Source organism: Micropterus salmoides, unplaced genomic scaffold (genome assembly GCF_014851395.1).
Source record: "Micropterus salmoides isolate LMB-PRFRI ecotype aquatic unplaced genomic scaffold, ASM1485139v1 Ms_hic_scaffold_7, whole genome shotgun sequence".
In the NCBI taxonomy this organism is placed as follows: Eukaryota; Metazoa; Chordata; class Actinopteri; order Centrarchiformes; family Centrarchidae; genus Micropterus; species Micropterus salmoides.
The window spans coordinates 6,969,675-6,986,500 of record NW_024044459.1 but is presented as its reverse complement, the minus strand read 5'-3'; the positions used below and the strand labels follow the sequence as shown (position 1 = coordinate 6,986,500).

The window sequence follows — 16,826 nt, the reverse complement described above, 5'->3', positions numbered from 1 at the left end:
AATGCAGACTGGGAGGCAAAGGAAGTGCAGTTGATTTGATTTAATAGCAAGTCAGTGAACAAAAGGTTAACAAGATGGTGAGGCAGGTAGAGGTCAAAACCAGGAAAGGCAGACCAAACAGGCAAATAAATCCAACAGGGAGCAGGCCAAATCCAAACGATAGGCAAAGACCAGGGAAATAAATCCAAAGACACAGAGAACCACAGACAAGGAATGGCAAGAACGCTTGAAACAGGGACGAAGACGAGCTGGCACTGAGGAAGGGGAACACACAGACTAAATACACTAGTGAGGGGAGGAGAGCTAGTCAACAATCACACAGGTGGGAAAACACAAAACAGTAAGTGAAGTTAAACAAAGACATATGAGAAAGGACTTGATCAACACAGGAAATAATTAAACAAACCCTGAAATGATGACAAATCCAAAAATGGGTAAAGAGCTGGAGTGTGGATGGAGCTAGCAGACAGAGGCTAACCACCTATGGCACACGTTATTTTGTTCCCCATTTTTGACAAGTCTCACTTGACGGACACCAGCGTTGCATCAAGTCTTGCCCCCTACTCTGCTTCTGATTGGGTAACCCTAACCCTATCAACTAAAAGCGTATATAGACCTAGTTTTGTAAGGTGGACTGAAAAAACCTTAATGGATTTTAATAGATATTTTGTGGTGAGAATGGTATTATCTGGGAGTTTTCCCATTCTAAAAAACATAACACTGGGAAATGCAGAAGAAAATCATGAAATTTGGACATTGGATATCAGCACAATACATTTCCTTTTGGAAGGTTCAATCCAAAAATAGCAACTTTGGCATTCCTAAATTAAAGAGGTGGTATTCTGCTCATTTTCAGGTTCAAAATCTTAATTAGGGGTTATACCAGAACAGGTTTACATGGTTTAATTTAAAAAAACACCATATTTTTGTCATACTGCACATTGCTGCAGCTCCTCTTTTCACCCTGTGTGTTGTTCGCTCCGCTCTTGAGCTTGAGAGTGATGCATCTTACTTGTACAAAATCTTTGTTGGGAGTTGCACATATAAGGTAAGGACTACTAGCCAATCAGAAGCAGAGAAGGGCGGGTCGTAAGAAACAAGGTAGTGTGATCCAAACAAAGCCGCTTCAGACTGCGACCGTAACCTAGCAGATGGTGTAAGTTACTCACAAGTCCACAACCACACAATATCATTGTTCCACATCTTACCATAAACCACTACAAAAATCATCATATTTCATCTCAATTTTACATAAAAAATGGCCAAACAATTTGAACGTTTAATCAGTAGCTTTCACATCAGGTGTAACATTAGCATTATAGCTATAACTTTAGCCAACGTTTACAACAACTCCGCACTTGAACAGTCTGTGAACTTACATTGCAGTGTTTATTTTAAATATAATTCACAACCAATAAAGCATACTTACAGGTTGTGGTTGTGAATTTCCAGGCCCAAACAGAGTCGGAGTTGCATCGTCTTTTAGGACTAAACGTTGAACTGTTGCCGGTGTTCTGACGTTCTATGCTGCCTTGCCAAAAAATGCTACCATAGCGCAAATCGATAGACTCGACTCTCCGTTTTCCATTGCAGATAGTACCCAGAGACAGTACGTAGCTTGTCGTCATAGCGACGCCACACACGACTGCTGTGACATAATGTTCAATGCGACACACACCAGCGATCCACACGGCTTTCTCTTTTTTAAGTTAAAATGTTTCAACATTCCTCAGAAGACAGATAAGCGGTATGAAAACCTTCCAGCTGTGTTTTCCTCTGCCGTTGTTGCTGCAGCGGTCTGTGTGACGGTGGGAGCAGAGGGCTCTGTGAGCTCCTCAACTCCGAAAATATTCAAGCACATTTTTGTTCCGCCATCACTTCTCGTAAAACTGTCAATATTCAAAATCTACACAGCTGATTTCTCACCTCAAAACTTCTCAGAAGTGGATTTAGTGATGAAATTCCATACGAAAACTGTAAAATATAAAACTTTCTGTTGCTGGCCTCTGTCTGGCGCAGCAATGATGATGCAGTGAATAGTGAATATTCTCTCTGACCAATCAGCAGTCTGTCGTGTTTTCACGTTACATTTTAGTTTCCCTCAGCTCGCTTGGAACCTCGACGGAGGTGAAGTGATACGAAAAAAAGTACCTGGAAGCAGGTACAGGTGCAACATTTCTACAATGGAAACCCAAACAAAGGCAAGTCGAGCCAAAGGGCCTCCGCTCAGACTAGCTTGGTCTGAGGACGTGCCTGACCCCGCTAGCCGCTTGGCAAGCTTTATGACGCCTTTTCATTGTGACGTCACAAGTAAAGGAAGTGAAGGGCTGGACTACTAACGAGTTTTCAAGCAGTTCAGAGCAGAGCTTTCTGTGGGAGATGGGAACTCCCTTTGAGCTGGACTTTGGGCTTTTTACTTTGCAAACCTGTTACATGCACAAAAAAGATTCAAGACTCAATAAAGGAGAGGGAAAAAGCCAAAAAGCATAATACCACCCCTTTAACTGTTACAACTGAGGTCCATAATACAGACCATATGGATGGGGCTGACTGTGTGAATGTGTGTGTGTGCATTATCAAGCCTTCTTACGGCCATCAGGAAGATGTGATAGTCTGTTGCGACAGCAGTTCAACAAAGTGACAGATAACAGCATGTCTGTCATCTGTCAGCCTGGCAGATGAGTGGCAGAGGCAGGAAAAGCTCATTCCTTCCCATCTCTGTGACGCACTGCATTCAGGAGTGTATCTGCAGGTCACCCAAAGAAGCTCAGGAAGTTGTGTAGTGGGATGAGGGTTCAGGTAACAAACCAGTGCCAGCCTGTTTCAACAAGGACTTGTTGCATGGTGGAAGTCTTTCTCCATGAGTCACCCAGCTCCCATACCTACATCACATTTGACTTGGTGTCTCCCTTATCAAGAGGAATGTGTACGTGTACCCCTCATGAAACTTTGAGAATGTGCCTCATCTATTCTTGTGGTGCACGTCCTTGTTCTTGCACTTTTTTCGAAGGAGCCTCTTGTACCCAGATAACCAATTTCAGACACAGTGTCCACTTACCAGAAGAGGAAGTACACAGAACATTTTAGCAAGCACAACAGGGTGGGTGGTGGCGGTGGCGGGGCGTAAGGGTTGGGGGATGATTGTTACATTGTTGAATGAGCACATTACAATAATTATTTTGTACAACTCTGCTGTCTACTTGAAATGTTTTCCAGACGCTCAGTATCTTTCATCCTCGATCATTAAGGCCTCACACCTCATTGCATTTCAATTTCATTTGAACAAGTGTTGTCTAATAGATATATCCTGTTACATTCAACGATATCAACAGACCCTTGGTGTATTTTGTCAAAAAGAAATGGTCAATGGAGCCTAGACAGCAGCTCACAGAACTCCACCATTTACAAAGCAAATAAACAAATGAAGAATATCAACCATGGAGCACCCACCCAAACAAAATAGCGCTTCCACAAGGAAGAGGCTACAGGACAATGTTTACAAAATCCTCATTAAGGAAGTTGTGAGATAACACACGCTCATGTGCATCACACAAAGTTGAAGGCACGCACGCATGCACACACACACACACACACACACACACACACACCAGCAAAGAGACCATAAGCACTGAGCAATGCAGAGCCCACAGTATCATAGATAAGAGTCAGAAAGAAAGAGCTGGGAAGAAGAGCGCAGAGCACAGAGAGAGACTGACAGAGGAGAGGACACAACAGAGATGACTTGGGCGGACAGAGCCAAGCATTGGCCACCCTGTCACCGGAACTGCAGCCCTGTCGCAAAGGACATCAAAAGGTGTGCATGAGAATAAATGCTGTGAGATCTGGAAGAGAGCAGCAGGAATACACACTCCTGCAGAGGCGCTCACACTGGTCAGTGCAAGGGTCAACAACACTACTGCCTACTGCCAGGGAACCAGAACTTTCTTAGACTACAGATGAACTGACCACAATCTAAATTAACCTTTGGATTAAGGCGTTCAGAGATCACAATAATTTTGTTTTGCTGTTGCATCAATCCCGGGGGTGTACAATAGAAAGCTGCGGATTGTTTTTCCCATGGCGAGCATTTGGGTCTCTCAACCGGGAACCATCTGCAGCTCCAAGACTTTGCTCTTGGTGTTTTCCATCCTGCTGCTCCAGGGGCCTCTCCGTGGACAGAGCAGCCGATCTCCAACACCCATCAGAGGCATCGCTCTGCTCCGGGGCTGGGAGATGGTCATGGAGGCGTGGTGGATCCGTCACTGCTGGAGCAGGGCAACAACATGAACATGCAGAGCCTGCTGGAGAGTCTGAAGGAACAGTTTCTGCGGACTTTCAACCTGTCTGGCATGAGTCCTCCTCCCCTGCCTCCTGGAAGCATGCGAGAAGAGCCCCCTGAGTACATGATGGAGCTCTATAACCGTTTCGCTAATGACCGCACTGCCATGCCCACCGCCAGCATCATCCGCAGCTTCAAAAATGAAGGTAAAGATCCTCTGCTCCACATGATGATGCACCTGTTGATCATACAGACTGATTAAAAACGAGAGCTACTTTTTCTTTCTTAGTTGCTGGCATGTTTATTGAGCTTTTTTTCATTTAAATATGATCTGTATTTTTCTCATCACTCTCTGTTCTGCAAGGCCAAATGTAAGTAGAATGTAAGACAAAAAGAGTCTTCTTGTATACATGTGTAGTTTTTCAAGTAGACTGTAGCTTCAAGTGTGTACGAACAAATAATTTGTTGATTAAATCTAAGCTTACTTGTTACTTCTCTTTGCTAGGCAATGTTCCAATCAAAATGCGATTCTTATTCTGACATTCTTAGGATGAGGTTAGATAGGGATAGGATGCATTGCAGAACTCAAGTGAAAACCTCGATAAAACGACTATACAAAATGTGCATAATTTTAACCAACCATTTATTTCTCTTCCCCAGATTCATCTCCCAGTGTTGTGGGAGTTGGAGGAGTGAGGCGTCACCCACTCCTCTTCAACATGTCTGTCCCCCATCATGAACGCATCACAGCAGCTGAGCTTCGCCTTTACACCCTTGTCCAGACTGACCGCCACCTGTATGCTGGTGTTGACCGCAAGGTTGCTATCTATGAACTGGAATCGCATGACGGAGATGACAACGTGACAGATGAAAACACTGTGAGAGGCGACAAATTCAGAGGGGGAGGAGAGCGGATAGAGCTGGTGGAATTGGCTTCACGTCAGGTCTATGGCACTGATAACGGCTGGCAGGCCTTTGACCTCACTGCTGCTGTTCAACGCTGGCGTAAATCTGACCGTGGAAGCACGCACCGGCTGGAGGTGCACATTTCCAGCATGGCTAATGAAGAGGATGTTCAAGGGATGACAGGGGACAACAAAGACAGGAATCCACCTGAAGGGGACATGAAGATTGACACCAGCCCTGAGGAAAAACACAAACCTCTGCTGATTGTTTTCTCTGATGACCAAAGTAGTGATCACCGTGATGACAAGCGTGAGCTGAACGAGATGATTGACCACGAAACCTCTAACATGGTTCTCCAGAATGACTTGGGGACTGGCCTGAATGGGCTGTGGGGGGAGCAGGGGAGGGACAGGGATGAGGGTGTTGAAGAAGCTGAGCCAGATGAAGAGGACCTCATCCAAATGCGCTCCAATCTGATCTATGACACAGCATCCCGAATTCGTCGCAATGCCAAGGGAAACCATTGCAAGAAACAATCTCTGTACGTAGAGTTCAAAGATATTGGATGGGACAGTTGGATTCTGGCACCCACCGGTTACGATGCCTTTGAGTGCACTGGCATATGTTCCTTTCCTCTGACCAAGCACGTCACACCCACCAAGCATGCCATTGTCCAGACATTGGTGAACATCAACAGTCCTCAGAAGGCAGCACGAGCTTGTTGCGTGCCCACCAAGCTGGACCCCATCTCCCTGTTGTATCTGGATGACACAGGCGTGGTCACCTACAAGTACAAGTTTGAAGGCATGGTGGTGGCTGAGTGTGGCTGCAGATAGTCCATGCTTTGAGAGGGTTCAACAGTTTGTAAAGTCTTACAGTAAGAGTAAAGACACAGAACTAACAAAAAGCTGGAAAAGGAGATAAACCAAAACTGTCTTCAACAAATGGACAATTGTTGGAATCTCTGTAAGGGTTACTCAGTGACACTGGAAGTGCACATTCACTATTCATGAAACTTTGTGCGCTCCAAGTCAGTGAGTAAGGACAAATATGTTTTAAACAGCAAAACAGAAAGAAGGACTTCATCTAACACAGCTAAAGCCATGAATATCATTCAGACAGCGTGAGAGAGATCGTGTGTCAACATGTTGCCAGTAGTGATGTCAAGGTGTGTCCTCATACCCACAAGAATAAAAGGCACACAATTTCCCAAAGGACTGAACCAAGCACATTCTAAAGTGTGTGCAGCCTGGTGGGAACTTGTGGGCCAGTTGTCCCCCTCCCCCTCATCCCCCCTGACATCTGTCTCCCTCTCCACTTATCTCTGGCCTGCCCACTCGATGCAAACACTAATCAGCAACTTCATGTGTCCTGGCGCAGTGAAATGACCTCCCTCAGGCAACCTGACAAGACATGAACTCTCCAGGCCCAGCTCCTGCCTCCTGCAGCCTCCTGATACGTAGGCGCTGTGCAGGGGTCCTACTGGCAGGGTTATCTACCCAACCCTGTTTCCCACTTCACATGCCTCTTTTCCACTCCCCTGAGCTATAGCGATAGCAAGGTGTGGGGGGTTGAGAAACATGTATGCCACCATTGGACGGCATTCTGGGCAACTTCTGAGGTGGTGGGATGGGGGAGTGGGACAGGACAAGGGGGCAGGGATTGTCCACATTCCTAGGCAACAAACAATCTCAACTGTCTCAACTCACTGACCTAGCACCATGTGCCCCTAACATGTCTCCAGCTCCTCAGTTGAGTTATCCATCACTTTTATGGTAAAAATGCCTTTTTGGACAGTTAATATCTGAAGGCTACAAATCAGGAGTGGATAAAGGGGACACCTTCTTTTAAAAGCCTTTTGATACCTCTGCTGCTTGTGTCAAATAAAAGACTATTTATTGTTTTAATTTATTAATTTTTACAACAGAGTAGATAACTATATATGTAAATTTGTAAGTTACCTAGTGTAGAGCAGGTTTTGTATCCATGACAATGCATTGGCAGAACAATATTCATTTTGTTGGGAAGAGAAATGGTAACAATTTCTAAAACAATAAAGAGCAGCTGCTTAACAAATCCTAAATGCAAAATGTCTCCTTATCTGTGAATGAATCACTGATCCTTACTGTTTCAGAAAGTTTACATACCATGTTTTTTAAAAATGTCATTATCTCGTTTCAAGATGAACGCAAACATTTGGAGCTAAAATGCCACACTGATGTTATTTTTCATAGTTAATTGTACATGATCTATTTCCCACATTACAGCTGTCAATCAAAGCATCTTGGTCTGTCAGCGTTCCTTTCCATTATTTTAGGAAGAAGCTGCTGGACCAATGATACAATGCATTGCTGACATTCAGATCATTCAGTCCAACAGTATCAGCTCACAGGTCATAGTTCAGACATGACACACAAACAAAGAACCATGGGAAACTGAGTGGAAGGCTTGCTAATGAACAAAATGGATGGCCTGCTGCTCACACTGACAGCTAGCAGATGCAGACGGCTGTGATGGAAAACCTGTTTGTGAAGAGAACAAAAAACAAACAAACATCTGGACTCCAGCATCTCTTTCTGCTCTCCTTAAATGTCTATGATAGTTAAATCAGCACATAGAACACTATTGGTTTTTTTATGTGTCAACATGCAGAGGAGAACAATAAAGGATACAGGTTAGGTTCGTTGCCTGAAACGTGTAAAACTTTCTATTATTTCTTTGATGTTAACAACGTGTATCCCACACGTGTGTGTCTGTGCGGCAGAACTGAGGTCAAAGATGAAATTCAAAGACTAAGATGCAGACAGACATAAAACACAGAGCGAGATATGTCTGTAATGGAGAAATTGGTTTGTAGCAGGCAGGTGAGTATTGTATATATAAAAAAAAATTAAGTGGAATTTGTAGATTTAAGCATATTTCCTTTAAAGGGCTTTTGAGACCCATGATCAATGTTAGTGCAGTTATTCTAGTCATTTATTTATTTTAGAAAATGCCGGGGAGAGGTATATTATAAATATGCAACAATAATACCATTGCTACACTGTTGATGATGATTATGCAGTGCGTCTGCTACCTCCTAGTGTCCTGTTTTGACACAATTATTGTTTTATTTTTGTGGCTGTACATACAGTGTGTGTTGTAACTGCAGTTTCAGCTTTAAAAGCATATGATAATGTTGGCTGTTGAGCTTCCTCAAAAAGTATTTGGCAACAGCCCACTAATGACAAGTGCACTGAGATGTTTCAGAAAGCAAACAAGTTGTCTAAAAATGGTTACAGACCAGAGGGCAAGAACCTCGGCCAGTTACTGTGACAACAGGCGGTGTCAGCTATGTATAGCTCACTAATTGAATATTTACAGAATAGTGGAAGAAATATGGATCTGGCCTTTGTCACTGAATGGCAAACTTTCAGGAAATATGATGAAATGGGAAGTCTTTAGTATTTGCTCTAATGATAAGGACTGTTGGAGAGTGCTCTGTGCTTTTTCTCTGTCTTGTTTTGACAGGGCTCCATCTGTTGAAAGAATTTTGTGAAGGCTTTAGCCTACGTGATTAACTTAGGAGCACACCTTACAACAAGTAAACAAACATCCAATGTACAGACAGTTCAGAGGGCTTCAAAATCCTGTAATGCTCCCGTGCCTGACATCCTGACGTTGGCTGCAGGACGTCGACGTGTGTCTCGCTGTGAACGTGTGTTTTGGTGTGTCATCCAAAGCTGCATGACTCGCCCTGACTCTGACGTGGGGTCTGTAATAGGGCCTGATTGTTTCCGTTTTGGGTCACATGTTTATCATTCCATCTCTTGGCAACACCACCACCCAGTACTCACCCCTCGCTCTTTCCTCGAATCTCTTCATTTCCCAGGGAGACAAAACTGTGCTCAACTATTACTTTTGTGACTATATGCAAAAGTACCTCCAAATGTTCAAACACCTTTTAACAATTTGTATTTGACTCTGATGTTGCGCAATTTCAAAAAGCCCATTGCAAGAGGCAGTAATGAAAAACAGATGTTCAATGTTGATCACATGCTTTTATGCAAGCCAAGAAAAACTGCACTCAGACAGATTTCTCAGGACAAAGAGAACACAACTGTCACTCTTCATTTAAAGTAATAACCCTAAAAATATATATAATTGGTCATTAAAGAGAAGGATGCTGCGTGTGAAAAGAATTGAAAAGTGTTGCATTATTACATGTTAAAATCATGCTCAAAATGACGCATAATCCTGACAGTAATGCTATATGAACTTTGAAATTTGGCACCCCATCGTGAGTGATTAAGTGCTTTTAAGTTCCAAAAGCAGGCAGCTACAAATCCTCTGGCATGATGCCAGCAGAAGTTTGTATAAAACATGCTGAGGATGCTGGTTTTTTTGTTTGTTTTTTTTTTTTTTTTTTAACAAAGGTAAAACTGCATAGTGACTGAAAAGCTTCCCATCTCTAAAAACATGTGATTTTAATTGCTACGGCAATCCCTGTGGAACCAGTTTACAGAGAACAGACACTTGAAAAGCCCAGGGCATCCAATTCACTAACCAGAGCAGCACAGCAGAAACCTGAACCTGAGGCGAATAACAACACACTAAGTCTGTGTGCAGCTTTAATACATTTTCTCATGCTCATCAAGCCCAATGTTGGTAAGGCTGTGCAGAAATTTGTGCAGAAATAATGATTCATGAAAAAGCCTTACAAGCATGCGTAAAGGAACAAACATAGCATTGAATATAACAGAGTCTTTGCCAAGATAAATACAATTAAGAAATATGGTTCACTTGCTCAAAGAGGATTGTTCACTTCAAATGTTTACATTATTCTTACACTGGAGACAGCCTCTTACATATTTTAGTTTTGCACAAACTACAGACTTACTTTACCTTTCATAATAAATGAAAGACAGATATCAAATCATTTTGTGATATTAAAGGAGTAGCTTTTTGTGACATGCGCTTATTTGCTTTCCTGCCAAGAGTTAGATGAGACAATGAATACCACTCTCATGTCTGCACAGTAAATATCAAGCAACAGCAGCCATTTTATCTTAGCTTAATGTAAAGACTGGAAACAAGGGGAACAAGATCCGCTCACCAATTAGCATGTTATATCTCATTTGTTTAATCTGTACAAAAATGTGTGGTTTTACAGTCTATGTGCCATACCATTTCTTGGCCAGGTGTAGCCACTTACTGGAGCCTCCACAGAGCCAGGCTAGCTGTTTTCCCCTGAGTGCAGTCTTTGTGTTAAACTAAGCTGACTGGCTTAGCTTCTAATTTACTGTATAGACTTGGGAAGGATGTCAATTTTCTTATCTAATTCACTGCAAGAAAGCAAATAAGCATATGTCACAATAACGTCAAACTATTCCCATGAGCAGTTTGTAAAGTGGCCCGGCATGAGAGCTCACTGCAGACATTCACTCAGATTTGTGGTTTTCCCTTTTTAACTACATGTATGATCAGCATTGACCAAAACACATCTATGACATATTATCTGCTTAACATCTACAATATGAAAGCTTAAGAATCCATCCAAAGACACTCCCATGTCAGGGAAACAAAGTTGCACATTAGTTCACGTGTCATCCCTCCTCATCTCGTTCTGCATTCACTTGATATAGAACAGCTGTAGAAATTGCAGGTTAACATGACAGTATGCAGTCTTGCTTAGAGAATTATACATTTTAAAAAGATATTTGGATGTGACTGAAATGGCAGTGATGTAAACCGTGGGATCCCATATCCCTCACGGAGCGTGCAATGGAAAGTTGATCAGTAACAACCAAAATCTGTAGAAAAAATCAGGGCATCTTGACAGATTTTCCTGCAACAGTTTTGTCACTCTGGACGTGAATGCAGCACTGATGTACAGTATGTACCAAAGAGGAGGTCCCAGTGGGTGAAGTAGGGGGCGTAGTTGCCACTGTAGGTACTATGGTGGGCTTGGTGGTAGGGGGCTCCTCCCAGACAGGGCAGCAGCCTGTGCAGAGCCCAGGGCAGGTCGTAGCCACAGTGATCCTCCACCGCCAGCCAGCTGTTGATGAGGTGGAAAAAGGCTTCGCTTAGAGGGTGGCATCCCACCACCCAGGAGCTGGTCAGAGCCAGCAGCAGCAGAGACAGCAGCTCAGCTGAGCTGGCGTCCTGAGCTGCCAGAGCGAAGGGTGTGTGGTGCTGGTGATGCAGCTGGTGGATCCTCTTGTAGAGCCCGGGAACTCTGATGAGGAACAGACAAAAAGCGGTCTCTGCTTATAGGCTACTGTTACTACAATGGAAAATCACTATCATATTCCCAGAATGGTATAATGTCAGTGCAGTCTACTCAAAGAAAGTTGATTTTTCTACTTCTATTAGTACTACTACTACACTAATACTACTATTACAATCGCTACTACCAATACTACAACTATTACAAATGATGCTACATCTTATTAAAAGATAATTATCAAGACAAAACTAAACAGGATTTGTACAAATTATTTCAGTATTTAAAAGTAATAATTATACAGCATAAACGAATATCAGATGTAGAAGAAATACTCAGTTTTACTTAATTAAAAGCAATACCACAGTAAATATACTTCATTACGCAAAGGTCCTGTATCAGCAAAATGTAGTTTAAGTATAAAAGTAGCCACTATGCAGGCAAAATGATCTCTGTCACAGTATTATTATACTACTGCATTATTATTACTGATCCATTAACATGTAAGAACACATGGTGGAGATGATTCTAGCTATTTTTCATAAGATTGGATGGCTGGGTACTTAGTTATTTCCACCACTGATTATGACATATAGACTGATGGGGACTATGAAGTTGCCAACAGATCATTTTTTGCTCCAGTAATCCCAAAAGCAGGCTAATAATGTGTGTATTTTAGTGGTTGGAAAAGAGTCTACAACATCACTGGGAAACTACAGCTCCCAAAGGAAACCCAGATCAATAACAAATAAAGGAAAGATTTCAGAAGAAGTTTAGCATCAATGATCGGCAGTAGAATAAAGGTGAAGCCCAGGCACATAACATAACATAGGCGCATCTGCTCACCTGTGCATGGAGAAGTGCCACATGAAGAAGAGCATGTCAAAAAGCAGGAAACATGAGAAGACTTCCACAAAGAGCTGCCAGCAGGACGGAGCCAGCTCCGGTAACGGACCAGGGCTCCTCAGCGTCTGAAAGACTGCGGTGGCGGGGAGGACGGTAGTCAGGTATCTGTACAGTACCCTCCAAAAACAGTCAAACCATCGTCTGAGAGACGGCGGTGGACCCGAGTCTGGCGCGATCCTCCACGACCGGACCCGCTCACTGACGCTCGCCAGCGCGTCCAGCGCGAGGAAAGGTGCGCAGAGCAGGACGTGCGTCAAGAAGGCGTAGGACGCAGGCAGGTACGGGGACAGCAGGATAACCTCCTGCCCTGCTCGCGCATACTCCCAAATCCCCTGGAGGATGAGCGCGCATGCTTCTCCATCTTCTGCATAGCTTACGTCCATCACGGCTTTTACCTCTGTATGGCGAACAGCAACATCACCAAATTTTACCAAAAAAATGTTTTAAATATAAAAAATACTGCAGTTTTTCCTTTCCAAACTAAGATCTTCAAATACGTTGGGCTATATGTCTCCACTTTGAATGTACTCCAGAAGGATCAATCCTGGATCAACTCTCTGCCATCACATTTTAGAATAAGGTAATCTAGGTACTTTTCCTCTGCTGCTGTCACGAGCATTCAGAAGGCGATTCATACTTCTGGAGAAGTTTTCTCTTCATATGCTGGTAGGAGGGGCCCCATGCCTGAAAAACTAGGCTCTTGTTTAAATCTAATTAAAAGTGAGCCTCTCTCCTATATCTTTTATGTGGAAGCACGGTGTGACTGCCCCAGACGGAACCACTACGCTTTATGTACTTGAGCCGCCTCCATAAAGTTGGCAGCTGGAAACTCAGGGGATTTCTGATAGATACTGTCACATAACAGGACCATTTCTTTAGCAATGGGGAGGTCTGATTATCATCTGACACAAAGAGTGATTACACTTTAACTATGGCACAACGTTAACAAAATGATATAATGAATGATGCAGAGGGGGAAAAAACTTAAAACCATTTAAATCTTTCTTTGTCTGTATGAAAGCAAGATTTAAAGAGACAAAAGATTCAGGACATCGATGAAGAAAAATCAAATGAACCCTTACAAATGTCAGAATTATTTCTGAATGATTGTGCCATCAAAATCAAACGTATTCTAAGGTAAATTATCCAAATATTCAAATTTACACAGGGTATAATCTACAGTCATTGTTTAATTCTAACCAATGTCATTTTTAAACATATAGTAGCCTATAATCAATACTTTTATATTAACAATGTATCAAATGACATTGTGTCTAGTTTTAGTTAGTTAGTAGATCTATTGATAGCAATGCAATATAAGATCCATAACTATGTTTACTATGAACAAGACCTCACATAATGAACCATTGCCTATTACTTCTATTCAGAGTTTTTTTTCTGTATTTAGTCAGGGACAGGCAACCAAAAAAGGGGACTGTCAGATAGGCTATTTTAATAATTTGAACCAATACAATATATGCTTAACAAACAAACAATATTTGATTATGATTTGATTTGAATATGATTCAATTATATTAGTCTACTTGAAGCTTTTTATATTTGTCCCTCTGTCTCTCACTCACACACACACACACACACATGAAAGCTTTGCATGAGCTAAAACCCCTGTTTTGCAGAGCTTTTTTCTCGTGCTCCCTTTCTGCAGTTCAAGAGAGGTGAGTTTGGCAATGTGGTGCAGCCTTATTCTGAGAAACACAGACACAACCAATGTCAAATCAGAATGGTGGTTGTCCATGCCAAACTGTGTCTCCTCAATGTGCTCCCGAGCAGAACAGCATACTCTGTTCCAATCTCCTCCCGGATAATGTGTGTGACTGTTGACACTTTAGGAACTTGCACAGTTGAAGCTCGGGGTCAACCTCTGCACTTCTCAGCACCTTGTAATGTGCAACCTTGTATTTATATAGCGCTTTACACAGTGCTCAAAGACAATTTACAGAGCAGAGAAAATAAGAACAAAGCAACCTTAATATACAAATATGATTTATCAAGTCTCAGTTCATAGCCAGGTAACAGTAAACATAACGTTAGCCTAGCTAGATGGCTACGATTACAGTACAGTAATATCAAAGATCCTTGCTCCTTCTCAACTCTTTGGTAATATTCTATTCACAAAATACAACTAATAGTACGGTAATGTTAAATCTTACTTGTGAAAAGTAATCCCCTGAGCCATGTTTGCGATGGTCTGCCGACCGGTTCAAGATGGCAGCCGCATTTCTTGCGCCCAGCAGGCGTCTATCTCTATCACACCTGTCAGTGGTCAGACTTGATGCACTAGATGTGATAGTTTTTGAGAATTTCTTCATTTACTTTGGTATGTTAGTCCAGATGAGCCAACCCTCCCAAGATGTAAAATACTGTATTACAGGAGTATGAGATATGTAGCACTTCATTTCTTCATGTGGCTGTTTATTAGTGAACAAGTAACAATAATATTCAGAAAAACATAGTTTTACCTAATTTCTTGAACGGCAATCTCTTCTCTCATAGATGACATGTTTGTCCTGTCTCAGGCACCATAGCTATACTGCTCGTTTGGATAGGGGAGGGGGGTGCAATTCACAACCCTCACCACTAGATGTCACTAAAACTTACACACTGAACCTTTAAAATAGCGGAGACACTGTAAAGCCTGGAGGCCAGTCTGTGTGGACTGTAGGCCTATGTGAACCTCAAGGGTCAAAAGAGCAATGTTTTGTGGTGCTGCTTCTTTATGTTATATTATATATTTATGTATATTCAGTCATTTCCTGAATGGTTACTGAAAAACAACCATTTGGCAGTAACAAAAACAAAAAACCTTCTGTGGACAAACTCCTACTTTGTCAACAGGAAAGCATACGTTAAAACATATAAAGTTTCCAGGATGAAGATAATGATGATGTAATGAAAGTTTAATAGTCATAGTAGGATGTACTATATTATGTAAGGAGGCTAAAAAAAAAGTAACCAAGTAATTATTCATGTATATCAGAGTTCATCAGGAGCGACTCATGAAAAAAGTTGGTGATTATCACCTCCCAAATATGATCTCATCATTACACAAACATTTAAATAGGATCCAGAGGTTCGTTCCCAGTTACTCATGATTAGTTTTCAGAGGTATTCAGGAATTACTTAGAAGTGATCCATTAATTATCAGGTCACTCCTGATCTGCTCATCGCTTGTGCCTTTACTGACAAGCATTACCCTATCCACCCCACCCCCTACTTAAAAGCATTAACACTAGTCTAAACACTGAAGTATCTTTCATATTTATTCTGTTAATATCTGTCATCTGATCAGAGTAATTCACTGTCCCTTACAACCTGGATAAAAAGGAACTACTCATATTTAAGCCTAAAATGAAGTTTGTTAAATTGATTTGTGATGACAAATGCAAACAGTGAGGAAGCATTCATTATGGTATAATTATTACTCAAAAGTAATTTTTTGAATGAAATTACAAGTTGTTTTTATAATATATGTTTTACTGTGTCTGAAACACATTTTTATTAATAACAAACATCCTTTACATCACAGTGGACTTGCAATGTAAGTTCTTAAAAATCTTAATGCAATGGATTTCCCCACAGAAAAACCTTCACTGTCAATTTGACAATATCCTGATTGCACATTCACAACTGAAATCAGTGCAAAGACATTTGCCTTTCAAGTCATTGTAAGTCTCAATCAATCAAAGAAATTATTTTTAAATGAACAACTGGAAGTCACTTTGAGGGCTAACTGGACCAACTTTAGACAACAGAGATAACAGAGCCCAGACCACATAATATAATCACTGTTTGCACAAGAAATGATCAATGCAACTTGTACTGAGTTACGGTGAATTCAGACCAAGCCATTTAACTTCAGATTAAAGACATATTTTCTCACTGCGTCTGCTCAACCAATAGAAAATATCCCTACCAAGTTCCCAGAATCATTGTCTAAACATGCCTACATACCTTTTTCCTGAAGTAAATTATGCAATGAATGGTTCCTTGGAAACCATCATGTGGTCATTAACATTCTGTGCAACACCAAAAACCCTCGGTTTAGATGATTCCACAAAAACTTGCTGGGAAACTAAATATTTTGTGAACAAGTAGACAAAGACTGAGCCAGTCATCTAAGACAGGGGGTGACACATTAACTGAAGTTTTTTTTTTTTTTTTTTTTTAGGGTTTTGAGGCATCCAGAATGAATAAAAAACAGACATTCTGACATACAGGGTTGGTAACATTTCTACAATGAGTCCTTAAGTTAAGCTCTGTTAAACAGCTGGTTCAGCCAACCTGTGTACTGCAGTTCAACAACCTCCTCCAGGGCATATCCTGTAAACATTCTTACATGACGCACATGAAATGATTACTTTAGATCATTAAAAAAGTTGAAAATTGTCTACTGTGAAAAGCTGAAATCACATGTCTGCAGTTTGGTTACAAAAACCTCGAGTTCAAAAGCAGTTTTTTGTGTATAACCCAACATAATCTTAAAGTGGGTCCAGTTTTGAATAAACCTCC

General features: G+C 41.7%; 2 protein-coding genes across 2 annotated transcripts; one reads left to right on the top strand and one right to left on the bottom strand.

Annotated features, from left to right (window-relative positions):
* Positions 1–3,647: 3,647 nt before the first annotated feature.
* Positions 3,648–7,757, top strand: LOC119891270 (bone morphogenetic protein 10-like). The gene is given in 3 exon segments (XM_038702733.1): positions 3,648–4,177; positions 4,180–4,485; positions 4,940–7,757. Coding segments are annotated over 3 exon segments (1,488 nt in total). The 5' UTR covers positions 3,648–4,077; the 3' UTR covers positions 6,022–7,757.
* A 3,016-nt stretch (positions 7,758–10,773) lies between these two features.
* Positions 10,774–13,053, bottom strand: LOC119892469 (cholesterol 25-hydroxylase-like). Its single transcript, XM_038704732.1, has 2 exons — positions 12,237–13,053; positions 10,774–11,402 (listed from the first exon to the last, which is right to left on the bottom strand). The coding sequence occupies exons 1-2, from the start codon at positions 12,677–12,679 to the stop codon at positions 11,027–11,029; spliced, it is 819 nt and encodes a 272-aa protein (XP_038560660.1). The 5' UTR covers positions 12,680–13,053; the 3' UTR covers positions 10,774–11,026.
* Between the last annotated feature and the right edge of the window lie 3,773 nt (positions 13,054–16,826).